General features: G+C 42.5%; 1 protein-coding gene across 3 annotated transcripts in view; it reads right to left on the bottom strand.

Annotated features, from left to right (window-relative positions):
- CFAP91 (cilia and flagella associated protein 91) overlaps positions 1–20,439 on the bottom strand; it is a 71,904-nt gene that overhangs the window by 9,574 nt on the left and 41,891 nt on the right. For all 3 annotated transcript variants that reach the window (XM_070406263.1, XM_070406265.1, XM_070406266.1), the window contains 8 exons: positions 20,277–20,419; positions 16,165–16,281; positions 13,736–13,807; positions 12,237–12,383; positions 8,906–9,127; positions 6,766–6,914; positions 6,152–6,243; positions 2,675–2,828 (listed from right to left, as the gene is read on the bottom strand). In XM_070406263.1, the coding sequence (XP_070262364.1) occupies positions 2,719–2,828; positions 6,152–6,243; positions 6,766–6,914; positions 8,906–9,127; positions 12,237–12,383; positions 13,736–13,807; positions 16,165–16,281; positions 20,277–20,419 (1,052 nt within the window). In that variant the 3' untranslated portion in view covers positions 2,675–2,718. The remainder of the gene's footprint in view (positions 1–2,674; positions 2,829–6,151; positions 6,244–6,765; positions 6,915–8,905; positions 9,128–12,236; positions 12,384–13,735; positions 13,808–16,164; positions 16,282–20,276; positions 20,420–20,439) is intronic.

Here is a 20,439-nt window from a genome sequence, read left to right as displayed (position 1 = left end):
ATATGTACTATGGGGGCCATTAAGCATCATGTTCCAAACATTCAATTGAGTGTTAAGAAGATACTTTTTTTTTTTCTTTTTTTTTTAAATATATTTTATTGATTTTTTACAGAGAGGAAGGAAGAGGGAGAGAGAGATAGAAACATCAATGATAAGAGAGAATCATCGACCAGCTGCCTCCTGCACATCTCCTACTGGGGATGTGCCCGCAACCAACGTACATGCCCTTGACCGGAATCGAACCCGGGACCTTTCAGTCCGCAGGCCGACGCTCTATCCACTGAGCCAAACCGGTTTCGGCAAGAAGATACTTTATTAATTTATCGGTTGCTCTTTCTTGCTGAGTGTCTTTGGTTAGCTTGGCAACTATATTTTTAACTGTACTTCATAACTATATAATGGGTTTTAATGAAATGTATTTTAGTTTCAGTAAGCATAAAGGAAAAAATCATTTTAACACTCCTGTGGCTTGATTTCACAGATCACCATGGATGTCATAGAACAGGTGTGTTATACTAAAAAGTAAATGCGGATGTATTCAAGTCAAACTATGTAAATTATTAATCTCATTACATTTGATGCAAGAAAAATGACTGCCCCAACAACAAGGTTGACTTTTATCACAATAATGATAGTCAAAATGCTTTGGTCCTTCAAATTATATTATACAGATAGTATATAACATGCAAATAAATATATGGATTATATCTTCAATGATTTCAGAGGTTATTTCATTATTAATTAAAAACAAAAGCTTTACTGCCCGGCTTGGGTGGCTCGGTGTTTGAGCATCAACCTGTAAATCAGAGAGTTATGGTTCAAATCCTGGTCAGGGCTTATGCCTGGATTGTGGTCTCGATTCCCAGTGTGGGGTGTGCAGGAGGCAGCCCATTGATGATTCTCTCTCATCACTGATGTTTCTATCTCTCTCTCCCTTCCTCTCTGAAATCAATAAAAGCATATTAAAAATAAAAAAGCTTTTCTGCTGTAATGATATCCACAGCCTGATATTTAAGAGTCCTTTATCAGTTTTTCTCTGCTTTCTTTCTTCACTGCCCCCTCATCTCAACCCTCCTTCCATTACCCTCTTTTATTAAGACTTAAAGTCCCAGCAGATTCTCCTAAGAGGGTCTCTCGGTCACATGGGCATGGGCATGCCTCAAGTGAAAAAAAATTAATTGTATAAGATTCTACAGTTGGTGGCAGAGATGGCCAACCCCCAAACCTTCTGACCGCCAGGCTCAATTTCCCCTCTAAGCTTTGGCTCCTTCCCTAACCTGACAGCATACCCTCAGGCCCAACAATGAATGTTGTGCCTCTGCTATGGGAGGGTGAGGGAGAAGGTATAGGCAAAGGGTTCACTCCGTTTTCCCTTCTCATGAGAATTTTAGTTTCAATTGACTCTTTAGCTCTGTTCTCCTAGTAATCTGATAGGTGATAAGTGTCAAGTATGTTAGTAACACTACTTGAGCCAAAAATGACTCCTGAGTGGTAACTAGAATCTGACTGGGAAAGGTTAATAAGTGAATTATTAATACTGAATAGGAAACTGTAGCTTTGAGCTAACCCTGAGTGTGCTGACTTTTGTAACTGGGCAAATCCATTGGGGGACCCTGGAAACTCTGCCTATGGAATTATTACAAGCAATACTGGCCCTGGGACATGTAAACCAGACAACTGCACCCACGCAATGTGAATCTCTTTTCCTTGTACCTGAACTAGGTAACCTGGGGGCTAAAGAAAGTGGCTGTGTTCTTCTGTGTGGCTACGGCAAGAGCTCCCACAGGAAGAGAACTGCCTGAGGCTCTGCTGGACGATGCGGTTCCTGCCTTGTATCTTGCTGAGTAGACCGATACGCAAATCCTATCAAATGTGGTCCATGTCAGTCTTATGCATGTGACTATTTAGTTGAGCCTAAAACCAATCCCTGGTGGACACTGCAGAAGGCATCTGAGCTGGAATCAGGCAGGCTGTGCCTCGTGCTATGCTTACAACTAGCACAATGCAACAGAGGAACCTCCATGAGAACAAGCTCTTTTTGTTGCAGCTTTATTTGTGATAAGTACAGTCACACGCTAAAAGAAACCATAAAAATAATCTAGAGTCCTGTTTTCTGGTCACAAGAGTCCAACTGCTGTAATATCTACTATATTCTCTAACAATTTCAATAGCATGTTCCATATCCTAGATGAAATATGCCAATTTACATGGGAGTGCTTCATCTTCTTAAAAAATGGGCAATCTTTTCATATGATGATTAGAGTACTAGAGGCCTGGTGCACAAAATTCATGCACTGGGGGTAGGGGGAGGTCCCTCAGCCCGGCCTGCATCCTCTCAAAGTCCAGGAGTCCCGCGATTGATGCCCTGCAGAGGGAGGCCTCGCCTACCCACTGCAGCGCCGCGGGCCAGGTAGCCTGGGCCTCTCTCTGGGGGGCGATGGATCATGGAGCTCTGCGAGGTGATCATGGGGCAATGGTGGGGCCACCAACCAATTGCATCACACCCGCCTTGGCTGACCTGGTGTCATAGTGTGGTCATCCAGAAGGTTGTTCAGCTGTTTGGCTGTTCGGTTGATTTGCATATTATGCTTTTTATTATTATAGATAGCTCAAAGCTGAATGATGCGACTTTCCCTCCTCTCTACTTCCTTCCAAATGGAAAAATCAAACTCACCTTAGCTGTCTTTCTCACTTTGAGTTTTTTCCTTAAGTAACTTGTCAGTGCTCATCTTGCGGTTGCTCAGCGAAGTCCCTTGCAAGCATGTCTCCTGTGTGCCTGTGGATAATCTGATGGGCTGCAAGAATATGCTTCCGCTGTGCGTTCCTCACTGTGCCAAGTGACAGAAGAATTTTTACTCTGAAAGTCTGAACTCATTCATTCCCACATGTTTTCAAAACAGTCATGATAGAAATGATAATTTTGCATCAGAATGCAAATTTCGTAACACAAAGATCGTAAATGACTGAAAGGTAAGGTGCCCCACACTTCCCTTTGAACCTCAGTTTCTAATATGGAGGCTCATGGCTTTAGAAGGTGGTCCTAGCTCCACACTCTAAGAATGTGTATCATCAAGGCTTAGTACATTAAGCACCCCATTTCCCTTGCAAAGAAGTAATCATGATGATGTTAGCATTTAGCATTTGCCCTTATTTTATGCCATGTGCTGCTGTAAGCAGTTGGCATATAATTATTCACTTAAACCTCACGACCCTAAAAGAGAGTTTTATTAATATCCCCGTTTTCAGATAAGGAAACTGAGACACAGAAAGATTAAGTAATCTGCCCAAAGTCATATAGCTAGCAAAGGGCAGTGAGAAGTACTGTGGAGTCTATGCTCTTCAGGCATCATCCAATTTACACTTGGAGTGCGGGAAACGAGTTAAGTCGGCTCGCGTGAATTGTGCGTACTCCGCGGGAGCCGTCTTTAACTCGGTTCATATAGATTTGCGGTGGAGTGCGGGAAACGTGTATACTCGGGCCGATTGTAACTGCGTATTACCAAATATTTGTTTGTAATCCACCCTTTTGGTGGATGGAACAAAACCAAAAGACAGAGCCATCTTATATTTTGGCGGGAAATTCACCCGCACTCCAAGTGTTTATAGAAGATAAGTCACACAGCAACCTGCAGCACTTCACAGTAGTATGCCCCAAAGTATGGGGACTTTGAAGCCACATAGATCATGGTTCAAATCTGCAAGTTCTATAATGTGTCTAAGCACTAAGTTCCTTAACTGAATCATGAGAACACACCTACAGCTATTGTAAGAAATATAGATCAGGTACTTTTAAAAATGCTTAGTACCTTGTCTAGAACTTAGCAGCATTTAAAATTTGGTAGTTACTGTTATTTTACATCTAATTACAGGTCTCTTCAAGGTCTTTCCCACCCCTCAGCTAAAAATAAACCAAAACAAGATATCTCAAAATGGACTGCATATAATATCTTAACTTGGGGTAAAGAGTACATATAATACATATGGCTCACTTATTTGAAAAGAGAAACAAAGGAAGTGCGTGCTCCCTGTCCATAAGGTTTTCTTGATTTGATGCACATAAAGGGAGGAGGCCACCCTGACTGGGTAGCTCAGTTGGTTAGAGCATCATCCCGATATGTCAAGGTTGTGGGTTCAATCTCCAGTTAGCCAGGGCACATACAAAAAGCAACCAATGAATGCGTAAGTAAGTGGAACAACAAATCTATGTTTCTCTCTTTGTCTCACTCTCTCCCTCTCTCTCTCTGCCCCCCTCCTCTCTCTCATCAATGAAAAAAATATATTGCCGGGGTTCTTGTCCCAGCATCAAGAAGGGTTCAGGAATTGGGAAAAGGCTGTGTGTAGATGACATAGGAATCCAGAGACTAATAAAGAGTCCAGAGACGAGATATAATTTTGAAAGGCATTGGGGGTCAGAGGATCTTCAGGAACTGAAGACTCCCTCCTTGTCTGGGACCCTTGCTTTTATTAACACAATTTTTCCTAAGGCAAGGTGGAGATAATACACTTCAAAGGGTAAGGTTTCAAAGGGTACAGAAGCATTGTCAGTTTGGGGAATAGCCTACAGCTGTTCAGGTGTTTGGCCAGTAGGAGGCAATAACATGTAGATTAAAATGCCTTTTAGCTGTCTGGCAGCCACAATCAGTTTCCTATTCAGGTTTGGGGAAATGCCTTTAGCCATTCCCAACAGGTGACTACATGTGTGACTCAACCCTGTTGGGTCCCCAAGTTTCATCAATCTTTTGATGAAACTCTTGAAATTATGACATGCTGGAATTGGTCTATGGCAATATATTTTTAAATATTTAAAGTGAAGAAGCTAAGGACTTGTCCAGCGTGCCCACAAACAAGACCCATTGGATTCCTTCAGCTCAATTCCCTCGCCAGCTCCTTCCCTCAGAGCCAGGAGGAGATGGAGAAGAGGGTCACAAAGGAGTAACTGTTAAATACAGTTTCCCCCTCTCTTTGGATTCCCTTGGGAGAATTTATCTGACACAGGCTGACCTCACTTGGGACCTCAGAGAAGTAGAAAGGAGTTGCATATTTTCTTAAGGTAATATAAGGTAACACAGAAATATTTATTACCTGAAAATTAAATTTTGCTCGTATAGGCGCTATCATATGCTGCTGGTGGGAGTATGAGTTAGAACAATCTTTTTGTGGGGCAATTTGGTAGTACCTATCAAAATGTAAAATTCACATACCTTATTCACTGCTAGGAATTTATTCTCAGCAGCACAACCAGGGCATGTGTAAAATATACTGATTGCAGCACCGCTAGTTATAGAAAAACACACTGGAAACTAGCTAAATGCTTATCGAAGAGGGTACTGGTTTAAAAAATTATAGTGCAATCATATAATGGGAAAATAAGATATTTCTTTGTTCTCTTCAAATCCATGAGAACCCCACCATTCCTTTATCCTGGTTAAATGGCCTAAAATACTACACTTCTCTTGAACTTGTCCAGAATCCCCCTTAATAGCTCTGACACCTACTAAGATGTTATTTCACTTTAAGTATTGACCTCTGGTTGCACCCCTCCCTCTGGGATCACGCCTGTCACCAATAGTCCTAAAGCCCCAAAGAATATTCTTTTTTTAAGACACACTTTTTCCTCCTTATCTGTTGACTAGAAGCATCAATCTTCCAAAACATCCGCTGTTGACAGGTGACATCTGAGGGTATTTATTCTGCCATACAAACCTGGCAACCACTGGAGGCATCCATGACACAGGGGAGCAGCAGAGCAGCGTCAGACCCTTCAGGCGCCCCCGCTTTCAACAGCCACCTGCTCGTGCCCTGCCTCCACAGGATGCTTCATTTTGAAAATCCCGTATATTCTCAACATTTACTTTATGTTTTTAAAAAATCAAATCACAAAGTACGCCTCTTCTGGAACTTGGGAACTCCCTCTCAAAGGAGGGTTGGATCTTGATGCTCGGCCACGCTTATTAGGACTTTGCCCACCTACACTAGAGGTGAGTATATCTGGAATCAGCAGGAAGAGAACTGGACAGGCTCTGAAATAAGAAAGCTCAGTGATTCTCCTTCAGAAATCTCCCCATACCTCTGCTCAGTTTTAAATCTTCGGGATATTGAAAGAGTTTATCTTTTTAAAAAATCATACAGGGACGCATTTGCATGGGCTTACCTTTTTCTTTGACGAAGTCCTTTTGCACCTCTGGGATCAGGAAACTATAAACCAACTCAGCAACAATCTCCTCTGACTGAAGCTGAGTTCGACTGAAAAATAAACAAATTAAACTTTCTTTGTGGCTGTACTTGGATCCTCCTGACTTGTAAAGGAACTGCACCATCGCCTTTCCCTTGGTTAAGTGAAATATGACATTCCTGGTGAGCTTGGTTAACCCCATGGAAAAGTCAGATGGGCCCCGCCCTTCATGTACCCTGCCAGCCAGGAAGGGAATGTTAGAGATACAACTTATACATGGGGCCACACACCTCGGGGTGGACTCCAGGTAATGTTGCATGTACTTACTCACATGTCCTTCATGCTTTGAGGTATTCTAAAGTCAGTAATGTAAAAGCGAACCAGACTGCAGAGACTTCTACCCCCAGTGCTCCCACCATGCACAGGGATAGACATGTTAGCTTCTAAAGCGTTATGCTAATAAAACAATGGGCACTGAAGCATGAGCTACATATTTGTGTTTCCTTGGTGGTGAACTCTTAAGCTCCTGAAAAGTACATGTAAGTAACAGCAAGTGGGCTATCTATTCTACCATCCATTCTCTTGGTACATACCGGCTTTCCATTTCATAAGCAATGTCATTGATTTCCTTAGCCTTCTTCTCAATTTCCGCCCTGGCTTGTTCTTCTGCAGTATTCTCTTCGGTGTTCAGTATTATGTCTTCCAGATATGAAGATATAGTACTCTGGTGAACTTTAACCACCTGTAAAAACCCAAAATGCGCACAGTTACTGAGAACAGGAATACTAATGTAAACAAGACAAGAAAAATGAACATTGGTCGACTTTTTTTAGCTCATTTACTCAGTTCGTTAAGTCCCTTCTTTGATTGTTCCTTTTTTCTACTATCTAGACCAATTGTTTCTAACCCACCTTTCTACCCATTCTAGGCAACCCCCTCCCATCTAACCCATTTTAGAACTGTGGATTTTCCTCGGGGGTGGACACTACACATTGCAGAAAGATCTTGGATCCCGGCTATGTTCTTACCCACAGCATGTCTTGTCACACTACCTAACTGTGGCAGAGACTAAGGTATTTCCCAATGTCCTTCCTCTTCAATAACAGAACCTCTGGATTTTAGCTGAGCCAATAGATCCCTAGAACAGACTGCATTTCCTAGCACCCATAGTTCTAGCCAAGGGAAAACCTGCATAAGTGATGCAGGCACCTTCCAGAACAGATTGTTAAAAGGAAAGACCTAGCTTTATTTTTTTCCTTTTTCCTTCCTCATTTTATGGGGACATAATGCTGGAGCACCAGAAGTCATCTTAAACTGCCATGAGGGCCAGGCCTTAGGGACAGAAAAGCAGAAAGCTAGAGGGATCCTGGATCTTTGATGAACTTTCTGAACCATCTTATCCGTCTACATTGCTTCTTCTTACACCTTTCTTCAAACTGTGAAACAGAATACACATGCAGAAAAGTGCAGAGTGCATGAATGTACAGTGCAATGAATCAGAGGAAAGCCAGCACCCACCAGCCACTGCCAGTATCCCAGAAGACTGCCGTGGGTTCTTCCTGACCACAGTCCCCTTCCCCTCTCACAATGTTACAGCAAACATTTTCCTTTTCTTATAGTTTTACTCCCTGAGTAGGAACCATAGTAATAGTTTTGTTTTGCCTGTTTTACAGGTAGATACACAGGAAGCATCACGTGCAGCATCCTTAGTTTTGAACGCATTCTATCTCAACAGATTTTCAGTTTCTTGGGAGAAGGGTACTTTTTTATTTCATGTCTGGATATTTCTGTGTATCCTGGGACTCACTAATAACTCAGCACGTTTCTGGACTGGCACTATGTCTACCTGTAAAACACCAAATCCATAACTTTGAATCCCTGTATCTTCCCTGCGAGAGACCACAATGACCAGCTTAATTCAGTGTCAACCAAGCAACCAACCAATCTATAATAATAAAAGGTAATATGCTAATTAGACCGGACATCCTTCTGGACATCCTTCCAGAAGACCTTCAGGATGAAGCAGGGGCTAGGAGAGAAGCCTCGGTCCCGGGTGCCCGCTGGTGGTCAGAGGGAAGCCAGTACTGGCAGCTGAGGGAAGGAAGGCCTACTCTTGCACGAATTTCATGCATCAGGCTTCAATAAAAGTGTAATATGCTAATTAGACCAGATGTCCTTCCAGATGACCTTTCAGAAGAAGCTGGGTCTGCAAGGGAAGCCCAGATCCCGGGTGCCTGCCGGCAGCCGGAGGAAGGAAGGCCTACTCTTGCATGAATTTTGTGCAACGGGCCTCTAGTCAAAATATATTTGCCCAATGTCTACTGTGCACAGTGATCTATTCTGGTGGGATGGAAGGCACCATGGGATGTACAACATGCCTGCTCTAGGGAGCCCAGAGTCTTACTGGGAATCAAGTTGAACCTATGGAACAATTAGCTGAGTTTTATAATAGTCCATGGTTGGGAAGTTTACTGTGTTCCACCTGTAGTAACACATATACTTGTGTGTTTCTGTACATCTTTATAAATGTGTAAGGTTCTGGACACATGTGCTTGTATGTGCATGAGTTAATAAGGAAATAGGTGGCTAAATGTGTGTCTGTGTGAGATCTCAATATATATTTGTTGAATACAATGAAAAATACAAAAAAAATGCATTTCATTTCTTCAGTTTCCTTTGGTTTGACTCTGCTCTTTACAAACAGCTTCCAGATATCCCGCTGCCCTCACTTGCCTCCTTAAATATCTCATCCTCCTCCCGCAGGCGCCTCTGTTCCACCTGTCGCCGACCACTCTCCTCGGCTTCCCGCATCCTCCGCTGTCGTTCAGCCAGCATGGCAAAGGCATGGATTCTCCTCTCTTCCTGGAGTCTCACCAGCTCTTTGGACAGGAAGTCGAACATGTCTGCCAGCACCCTTCCTTCCAGTCCATTCAGATGGTTTTCAACTAGTGACACCTTAAAAATAATGTAATCTTAAGTATACAAATTCCGCTAAAAATGGGGATTTATAAGGAGAAATGCTGGGTTACCCAGAACCATTGACAGTCACTTTATTTTCAGACTGCACTTGGTTTTTATTAGGAATATGATCTCTAGATTGGCCCCATTTGAGGGTTCTGTCACTAGGAAAACTTATGATACAATCTTAGACATAAGAAAGTAGATTGCTCCATCAGTCACTGAAGGCTTATAGTCCTCAAGTTATAAAGAGGATTTAGCAAAGAATTCTGTTAGTGTCTACACAGAATGCATTTTTTTTTAAATTTCAAGTTTAGCACTAGTCAGTTTGGCTCAGTGGATAGAGTGTTGACCCAGGGACTGAAGAATCGCAGGTTTGATTCCAGTCAAGGGCACATACCTGGGTTGCAGGCTCGAGCCCCAATCCTGGTCAGGGCATGAGGAGGCAATCAATCAATGTGTCTCTCTCACTTCAATGTTTCTCTTTCTGTGTCTCTCCCCCTCTTCCACTCTCTCTAAAAATTAATGGAAATATATGCTTGGGTGAGGATTAACAATAACAAAAAAAGAGCTAAATTTCAATTTCAAAAAATATTTTTTTATTGATCTCAGAGAGGAAGGGAGAAGGAGGGAGAGACAGAAACATCAATGATGAGAGAGAATCATTGATCAGCTGCCTCTGGCACACCCCAAACTGAGGATCGAGCCTACAACCCAAGCATGTGCTCTGACCGAGAATCCTGGTTTATAGGTCGACGCTCAACCACTGAGCCATGCCAGCAGGGCTCAATTTTAGCCAAATAAAGTGTTATGTCTTCCAAGACAGAAAGAGTTTTATTAAAGATAGCAATGGAGTTTAATAAAATAGAATCTCCTAGAAATTCACTAATGATACCTTTTTAATTTCCTACTACCTCATCCTTTAACATAAGTTTGGGGGAATTTTAAGATCTTGAATAACATGAAAGTAGAAAACCATAACTTCAAAGTCATTAACAACTATCTTTGAAATAGAGCAGGAAAAATACATGTCTATATGATCCTTAAGGTAAAATAAAGGCCTGGAGTTCTTGGCCAGGAATAAGCCACAGTGTCTGTCTGTCCTGGCCTTGACACATGGAGAACAAAGGCATTTAAAGAACTGTATCCTTTGCCACTGCCACCTGTTGCCTCTTCCATTCTCAAGTATAAGAGGAAGAGCTCTCCGCCCAGGCACATGTTACTTTAATATTGACAGTCGGCCTCTGTGCTCAGTTCCCCTCTGGCTCATATTTGAAGGGAGGAAATCCACACAGGTCTCCAAGGTGGTATGGCTACTGGGTGAGACTGTCAATCAAGCGTAGTTGCTAGTCCAACACACTCATCCTCATCCTTACCCACTGCCCAGCCCATACCTACCTTCTAACCACAATGCCCAGCTTTACTTACACAATAGGAGAGGTGGAAAGAAAGGGCAAGAGTCTCACTACTCCTAACGTTTGTAAGCGGCTGTCATTCAGCCCAGAGATCACAAACAGATTTCCTCCTCATCTCCAGGGATCACAGTTCCCTCACTTGAGTGTGTGTGTGTGTGTTTTGGGGGGTGGGGGTGGGGGGAGGCAACCTTTAAAATCCTGAGATTTTAAAATCCTGTTCATGTCTAATCTTCTCCCTCAACAAGAAAGGTATGCTCAGGTAGAAATTTTAATTTGAAGATTAAGGAAAAAAAAAAATTTGGCAAGGTGATTCCATTGCAGTCATATCGTGTAATTGGCAGCTGTGCATTTTCTGGACTGTTTTCCACAGAAAACGCAAGAGGAGAACAGGAGAGGGTCAGCACTGCTGTAGGCATCCATGAGGTCCCGCTCCATCTGACCCCTGCACATCACTAGTGTGCTTAGTATAGTGGAAGGTAAGCAGGGTGAGTCCTTGGCTGCGTGATAGCTCTTCCCACTACCTCCTCCCTTAGCTCTTAGCTGACATGATATCAGTCAGGACAAGTATGTCCGCTAAGTGGGACAGAGTTGAAAAGCCTGGATTGGCTTAGGTGTATCTGCCAAAGTCTACAACCAGAAACCTCCAAAGGCCAAAGAGGGCATTTTCCCACCCAGGTCCTGGGACCTGGCACTTTCGGGGCATTTGCTCTCTATCTGAACAGAAAAGTGCAGCCCTGTCTCCGTCATTCCCAGGCCTCTCCGATTCAGAGACTCTCTTCTTCCTCTGGTCCTTCTGTTGGGTCTCACAGCCTGTGGCTTTCTTCCCCTCCCCCCTGCACAAGCTCCCCCAAATGCAGTGGCCATCCAGCCCTGCTGTCATGTGAAAGGGGTAGAGTTGTGCACATTTCCAAGCTGCTTAACACTGGAGCTCCTGTCCACACAGCACAAGAGTTACGTGTGTGATTAAAGGTGGGTCATAGTGGCTTTGCTGTAAGTTCACTTTCTCACAACACCAAACACTGTGCAAACAGATGGTTTTCCACACCGATTAACAGGTTAGCGGGAGGGGCAGAAAAGTGCATCTACATTGTAGTCAATAGCATTAGAGACGGTGCTTACAGAGAGGAACACAGAAGAGAACAGGGAGACATGTACCCTTGTTGGGTGAGCGCTGCTATTACCAGCTGTTGTCAGGTCAGCAGAACGCAGAGGTCATGATGAAAGTCACAGAATAGCATGAGATATTAACATATTTAGTATGCGTTTTAACCAGCATGACTTAGGTACAGCTCCAAAGCTCAAAATAAGTGCTGATATTTACAAATAAATCTCATTTCTCACTTTTTTTTCTTATTGCTTTTATTACTATTCATTCTGCTGAGCTCCCACTAACTGAAATATAGTACAGTCATCAAATGTTTAAGAAAAATTGAAAGGGAAAACCTTTTAAAATGTAGGTTTCTTTTTTCTTCTTTTTGCAAATAAGGAATATAAGACCATATTCAATTCCCATTCTAATTATAGACTGTAGCAGCATAGTTTAAAAATGCTGACTGTGACAGAGTGATGGCATTGTGGGGGATGTTTCTTTTTCATCAATTCATTATTGTTATTATAATGTTGCTCACACAATAGTAAAAATCAAGGGAGAAAATGTGACTAGAATGGAACAAGAAAGAAAGGGAAAGAACCTTGTGCTCATGCAAGTTCCTCTGCCGCTGCAGGGCCAGTGTCACTTGCTTCTCGGTTTTCCTCACCAGCCTGTCATCTTCTTGTAGCACGTGGGTGGCGCGCAGCTCCTGGATCAATTCCAGTCGCTTTTCTTTCCCTTCAAACATCTGTATCAAATCAAATCAAAGAGAGACTTGCAAATTAGCATCCCTTGTGTCAGGCCCTCGGGCTCCCAAGCAGTGACTTATGAAGACAGGGTTCTGCTCCGCCTTTTGGAACTACAGAGCCAGTGTGTCCCACAGAGCAAGGTCAGCCCTCTTAGGACACCCCGGGCCGCTCAGGCAGAGAAGGAGGGAGCTTAGCTATCAGTTAGCTGTTTACACAGTTTCTTAAAATGCCTTTCAAAGGCAAGGGGACTGCTACAGGGTCATATTAAGAAACTTGAACTTCCCCTCATTTCCTGTGCTCCTTAATCCCTAAGAAAGCTGGGGATGGTATATTTCATGGCTATATTTTCTTTTCCTATAGATCTGTCCCTGGTTTGTAATACACAATGTGCTGTCTGAACTGAGGCAATTCTCCTGGGAAATACCAAAAGGAGAGTAAAGGATAATGCTGAACACAAAATGCTCACCCGGCTTCCCTGGACTTGCTCTTCATAACTGAGTCTGTTAGGAGTTATAACTGTCTGGGGAGAAATAACTTTTAGCTGGGGCTTTATATCAGTCCACTTTTTAAACTGAGTGTTTGCTCTGGCAGTAGAAATAATCTAAGGCTTCACGGGCAGGAAGACCAGAGATGAATTTGCTGGTAATTAACATACTCTCTCTCAGACTTACGTTACTTGCCTATCATATAGGGTAAATGGGAGGGGGAAAAAATGAGAAGATATATGTAGAATAAAAAATGTATAATGTGGGCATTGAGTAGGGGTTCAAACTGTAGTTATTATTTAGTTATTTAATTTATTATTCAGGTATTGCCAGCTAAGTACAGCTCAAATAGTTGTATTATGACTTTGTGGAAAATTAAGGAATCCACTTGGTCGATGATATTTTGATGATCAAAATTCAGGTAAGAAAATTGCCGGATTTAGCAATTCCAGGAAGACATTACTTTCACACTGTCTTGGCTACAACTGTAGCAAACAGCAGGCAGGTTATTCCTCTCCCTGACACTGTGTCGCCCATCTGGACAATCTATGGCAGTAGAAGGGAATGGGTAGGTAATTCAAGAGTAGAGCTCCAAAGAACACAGACAACAGTGTGGTGACGGCCAGAGGGAAGGTGGGGCGAGGGCTGGGTGGAGGTGGGCAAAGGGGGAGGAGAATGAGGACATCTGTAATAGTGTAAACAATAAAAATAAAGTAAACACACACACACACACACACACAGGAAAAAAAAGAAAGTGTAGTTCCATAGGACAGAGGTGAATTCGCCCCAAGGAACGAAGCACATGCACATTCTGTGAATCCATTTTCAGAGGAGAAGCACATGGCCAGTGGTTGGACCCTACACACCACATTCTGAACGGCTCTGCCCCGGAGTAACTTTTGAAGGAAGATAACAGCCTTTTCTTTATCTTCTTCCTCCTAAAAGAACAAAGGGAGAACCAAGCAGCTTGAGAACAGCAGTCAGTATCAAGTAATTTTTTAAAGAATTAGATCAAGCAAAAGAGACTGTGCCAGAAGGATTTACATAGAAATAAATAATGGTCTCTACCTTCATTGAATATATAGTATTTTAAATGTTACTTACTGTATTATTAAACTTCATTATTATTTTTCATCATAAATATCATTAACAAATCATATAAAAAGTAAAACAAATCACCCACTGTCATACTATACCTATAATTTAAGCAATTTTCATTTTTCTATATTTCTTTCCAGCAAAATCATTCTTGAAGCTGAAAGTATTATTTACAGCATCCCTTTTGCAATAGTTTTTTCATGTTTGATCGTGAGGAGACAAAGGATACAGCTAATCTAGGTCAGAGTCTAGAGCAGTGGTTCTCAACCTTCTGGCCCTTTAAATACAGTTCCTCATGTTGTGACCCAACCATAAAATTATTTTTGTTGCTACTTCATAACTATAATGTTGCTACTGTTATGAATCATAATGTAAATACCTGATATGCAGGATGGTCTTAAGCGCCCCCTGTGAAAGGGTCATTCAACCACCAAAGGGGTCGCGACCCACAGGTTGAGAACCGCTGGTCTAGAGGGAGGTACTTCTCACAAAAATTTAGCAAAGCTGGTAAAATCAGAATATAGTAGACAAGATCAGCCATTTATAAAAATCACCTTTAATAACTATGTGTCAAAAGCAGAAAGAGCAGCCCAGCTGGTGCTACTCAGTGGTTGAGCATCTACCCATCAACCAAGAAGTCCCTGGTTCGATTCCCAGTCAGGGCATATGCCTGGGGTTGCAGGCTTGATTCCTGGTAGGGGGCGTGCAGGAGGCAGCAGATCGATGTCTCTCTCTTATCGATGTTTCTATCTCTCTATCCCTCTCCCTTCCTCTCTCACTAAAATCAATAAATACATTTATAAAAACCCCCACCAACAACAGAAAAAACCCCCCACCAACAACACCAATTTGCAGATTGGGCAAATCTAATTAAGGCACCTCTGAATGCAAAAGAAAGCGACAGTAAAATCAATGGCATTAACACGTGATAGACAATGTGTTAACCACCGGCAGTGGTGGCACAAGGTCTAAAATGGGGGTATTGTCCAGACCACGTCCTAGCCAGGCAATGGGAGCATTCCAGTCCCTCCACAGTTGGCCCATTAGAGGTGCTAGGCCAGTGATGGCGAACCTTTTTAGCTCAGCGTGTCAGCATTTTGAAAAACCCTAACTTAACTCTGGTGTCGTGTCACATATAGAAATGTTTTGATATTTGCAACCATAGTAAAATAAAGACTTATGTTTTTGGTATTTATTTTATATATTTAAATGCCATTTAACAAAGAAAAATCAACCAAAAAAATGAGTTCGCGTGTCATAGGTTCACCATCACTGTGCTAGGGAGCTGATCTGCCCACTGCCCTCCCTTTGACAAAGCACAACCTCCTGAATACAATCTGGCTTCTTGTGAGAATTGCCCTCTATGGGGAGATAATGGGCTGGCCTACCATGAGGAACATCCTGATGCACCAGGCAGTTTTATTTCTCCCCATAAAGTAATACATTTGCATCCTGGCATCTCCAGCAGTTTGTTGTGGGTTTGTTTAGACTGGGTCAGCCTTAGACAGCTCAGGTACCTTGCGCTCAAACTGAGTTTGGGACTATGAAGGTGAGGTATGGCCCGTTGAGCCAGCCCTACCTCAGAAGTCAGCCTTCCTCGAGACTTTCTAACATTTCATTCTTCTCTGTCATCAGCCACCTCTCCATTGGGTAGATAATTATAGTAACTGATCATCATTCAATCCTTTTTTGTTTTATTTGACAGACATGAGGATTACCTTCTGATGCCTACTTTTCTTGGGAAAACTTTTTATTCTTTGTGTTTTATTTTTTTTTAAAGGATTAGATTTCGCCGAAACCGGTTTGGCTCAGTGGATAGAGTGTCGGCCTACGGACTGAAGGGTCCCGGGTTCGATTCTGGTCAGGGGCATGTACCTGGGTTGCGGGCACATCCCCAGTAGGAGATGTGCAGGAGGCAGCTAATCAATGTTTCTCTCTCATCGATATTTCTAACTCTCTATATCTCTCCCTTACTCTCTGTAAAAAATCAATAAAATATATTTTTTTAAAAAAAGGATTAGATTTCATTTCATCTCATTTTGTTTTTGTGATTGTGTGTTCGATGTTTTAAAATAAGAATAAAGGCAACATAAATTAACACTGTTAAATTAGGCTTGTTTTTAACTCAAACTATCCTAAGAATAAATGGACAGCAATGCTAAATTTTGAATTTTAAATGGAAAAGTTTCAAACTTACAGTGGAAGTCATTTCCAAGGTTGGAGTTGGAAGCCGAGGTTGAGGTATTGACTTTCTTTGAAGAAAGAGCAGAGGTTTCTTTGGTTCAGGAACCTTATTCTTCTTATCCAACAGTGCCTGAAAAACCAAACTACTGTCATTTCTTACTTTTATATTTTCTTCCACTACCACATCTAGGCCAAAGATATGAATATCAATCAGAAATAACCTTCTCTATGGCTATGCTAGGACAGTTTGAACAAGTCCAAACCAGGGTGCTTGTATCTCCCAAGGGATGCTGTGATATTCCTAAGGATAAGTTAGCTACTGAATAAACATAGCACATATTCTATGTATATCCATTTAAATCAAATCCATCAATGTATTAAAAATAAGATAACACACCTTGACCAAGATAGTTTTGTCCCAGGTATGCAAGGATACATTATTATTTGTAAAAATAAAACTTAAAAATAACCCACCTAGCCTGGCAGTCATGGCTCAGTGGTTGAGCATTGACCTATGAACCAGGCAGTCATGATTCAATTCCCGGTCAGGGCACATGCCAGGGTTGCAGGCTTTATCCCCGGTATGGGGCGTGCAGGAGGCAGTCCATCAATGATTCTCTCTCATCATTGATGTTTCTATCCCTCTCCCTTCCTCTCTGAAATCAATAAAAGTGTATTTTTTTTTAAAAAAAAAACCACCCAGAAACTGGAGAAACCAAGATGGCGGCATAGGTAAACACCGGAAATTGCTGCTTCTCACAACCACTTCAAAAATACAACTAAAAGACAAAACGGACATCATCCAGAACCACAGGAAGGCTGGCCGAGTGGAAATTCTACAACTAGAAGGAAAGAGAAAAGCACACTGAGACTCAGAGGAGGTGCAATGTGGAATTAAAGTGCAGAGGTACGGAGGCGCGAGCGGAAAGAGCTGGCAACTGAGGACGAGGCTGTCTTTTTCAATTGGGAGGGAGTCTCAAGCTCCTAACTGCTCTGAACGCCAGTTCCGGGCGAGTCTCTGGGGACCCAGACTCATAACGGGGAGAAACTGGACTGTCCGGCATCGGGAAGAACTTGAGGGCACTTTCTCTCAGAGGTGCTTGCAGCGATTACCTCGGAACAGTGAGAACTGAGACCTCTTAGGGCAGGACTGAGGAACAGCCATAGCTGCTTACTCCACCCAGTTGATTCCCCGAGACCCCACCCCACCCAAGCTGTGCGCAGAGGCTTTTGCATATGAATGCCCTGGCCCTTTGCAGGTAATCTAAAATTACCTAACTAACTGCAGCTGGGTCAGAAAGACCCAGAACATCCAAAAGAAGGCCCAAGGCCCCACAGCAGCTTGCATTACTTCACAGCTGGGCCTCATCTGGGCACCTCCAAGCCCCAAACAAAGAAGAGAAATCTGCAGATCTCTCCATAGCTCCTGCTGGGTAGCCTCAGGCAGAGGCTAAATTAACATCTCCTTAGATATCCAAGAGCCAGTGTACCCAGTGATCAGAGTGGGACCATCCAGTTACAACTCCTCAGATCCATAAGGGACACACTCAGGGGGCAGACTCAGTGAGCATCAAAGCCCCACTGAAGCAAGTCTTGCCCCAGAAGGGTGTCTCCAGCACAGAAGTTCTCCCACTGTAGACACAGCTAATTCTCACAGCCAATTGGCCTGGAGGTCAATTCCTCCCAGGGATACCTACAACAGTCAAGGCTTAACTACAACAAGACTGTGCACACAGCTCACAAAGGGTTGCACCAAGAGTGTCCACATCAGGAAATTGGGGAGGCTGAGCCACTGGGCCCTATAGGACACCTAGCACACAAAGCCACTCTATCAACACAGGGAAGCATAAAAAATGTGAAAACAAAGAAACAGGTCACAAATGACAGAAATAGAGAAAAGCAAACTACTGTATATAGAGTTCAAAACCACGTTTATAAAGTTTTCCAAGAATTTTTTAGAAACTGCCGATAAATTTAGTGAGACCCTCGAGGATATGAAAAAGGACCAACAAAAATTAAGCATACACTGACTGAAATAAAAAATATTATGCAGAGTTCCAACAGCAGACTAGAGGATCCCAAGAATCAAGTCAAAGATTTGAAATACGAAGAAGCAAAAAATGCCCAACCAAAAGAACAAAAAGAAAAAAGAATCCAAAAATATGGAGATAGTGTAAGGAACCTCTGGGACAACTTCAAACGTACCAACATCCAAATTTATAGGAGTGCCAGAAGAAGAGAGAGAGCAAGATATTGAAAACCTATTTGAAGAAATAATGACAGAAAACTTCCCCCACCTGGTGAAAGAAATAAACTTACAAGTCCAGGATACTCAGAGAACCCCAAACAAAAGGAATCCAAAGAGGGCCACACCAAGACACATCATAATTAAAATGCCAAGAGCAAAAGACAAAGAGAGAATCTTAAAAGCAGCAAGAGAAAGACAGTCAGTTACCTACAAGGGAGTACCCATACAACTGTCAGCTGATTTCTCAACAGAAACTATGCAGGCCAGAAGGGAGTGGCAAGAAATATTCAAAGTGATGAATAGCAAGAACCTACAACCAAGATTACTTTATCCAGCAAAGCTATCATTCAGAATTGAAGGTCAGATAAAGAGCTTCACAGATAAGAAAAAGCTAAAGGAGTTCATCACCACCAAACCAGTATTATATGAAATGCTGAAAGGTATCCTTTAAGAAGAGGAAGAAGAAGAAAAAGGCAAAGATAAAAATTATGAACAACAAATACACAAATGAATCTAAAAATCAAGTGAATAAATAATTTGATGAACAGAATAAACTGGTGAATATAATAGAATCAGGGGCATAGAAAGGGAGTAGACCGACAATTCTCAGGGGGAAAGGGGTGTGGGGGTGTGGGAAGAGACTGGACAAAAATTGTTCACCTATGGATGAGGACAGTGGCGGGGGGGGGGGGGGGGGGAGGCGGGGTAAGGGCAGAGGGTGGGGTGAGAACTGGGTGGAGGGGAGCTATGTGGGGAAACTGTAATAATCTGAATAAATATTTAATTTTAAAAAACCACCCAGAAACTATAAATCTTCCTTAATACAATAATAACTTTAAAAGGAAAAGATTTTTCATAATTAGCTCAATAAATGCAGACAAAACATTTGATAAAATTCAACAGAAACACATGATTTAAAGCTTCAGTAAGTTAAGAATAGCAGGGAACTTCCATACCCTGATAAGGAGTATTTAAAAAATCTTACAAAAAGTGAGAGAATAATGAACAGACTTCAGAATGGGCAGATGGAAGATGAGATAGGAAAGAAGCACATGGATATAGGTGAGTGATCGTTAAGGTCCTAATTTTTATCTGATTCTATTACTAAGACCAACTGAAAAACAAGCATGCATGGGCCAGTGATAGACTAAACCAGGGGGTCTCAACGTGTGGTTCCTGCAGCATCAGCGTCTCCTGAGCCTTGTAAATGCCAACACTCCAGCCCCACCGTGACCAACTGAATCAGCAGCTTTGAGGGTGGGACCCAGCAACGCGTTTTAAGGAGCCCTCCAGGTGGTCCTGGTGCGTGATAAAGGTTGAGCACCACTATCATATACCACAAATTCTAACCCAAGTCTGTACATCTATCATCCAATTAACAAAACAGAAAGCCCAGCTGGTAGATGCTGTGTAGTTGGCTGATGGGGCTGACCATCAGACTTTCTCATTCGGTTATGTTTTAAACTAGATGAGAGAGGAGTTGAGCATGACTCCCTTTCTTCATGATGCCCTGGTAACAAATCTTATAAGGGAGAAAATGGGGCATATTGTCCTATTAAAACCTTAATTCTTAACACTAGACCTTAATGTAGTGTCAAATTTATGTAACTTCTTTTAGAGCGTCACATGGCTTCTGTAAATGGAAAGAACAACCTCCAAGAGGTTTTCCTAGAAGTAATTTAAAATGAGGGGGGAAACGCACAGCTCAGCACAGAAAACCTCCAGAGAGAGAAGTCTAGAGGCGGGGAGGGGAATGAAGGGCTGTGTGTTGAGAACTACTGGACTTTGCAGCCCAAGACAAAGTACAATGTTTGCAGGGTAGTATTTTCTGCAAAAGTCACCCTAGAAGCATCTTGTTTCCCAGATGAGGCTTATACCTTATGAACCTCTGCCAACTCACGCTCCAGCTTTGCCGCCCTCTTTAGAAAGCCAGCTTTGGTGGTTGTGACTTTAGGTTTTGGAGCTTTGATTCGGGGCTGTGTCACAAAATCTGGGAGACAGGACTCAAGTTCAACTAATCCTATGGGAAGGAAGCACATC

Source organism: Myotis yumanensis, unplaced genomic scaffold (genome assembly GCF_028538775.1).
Source record: "Myotis yumanensis isolate MYYU_CA2020_CCGP unplaced genomic scaffold, mMyoYum1.0.hap1 SCAF_2, whole genome shotgun sequence".
NCBI classification, from domain to species: domain Eukaryota; kingdom Metazoa; phylum Chordata; class Mammalia; order Chiroptera; family Vespertilionidae; genus Myotis; species Myotis yumanensis.
The sequence above is the reverse complement of the archived record's forward strand: the minus strand, read 5'-3'. Positions and strand labels throughout refer to the sequence as shown.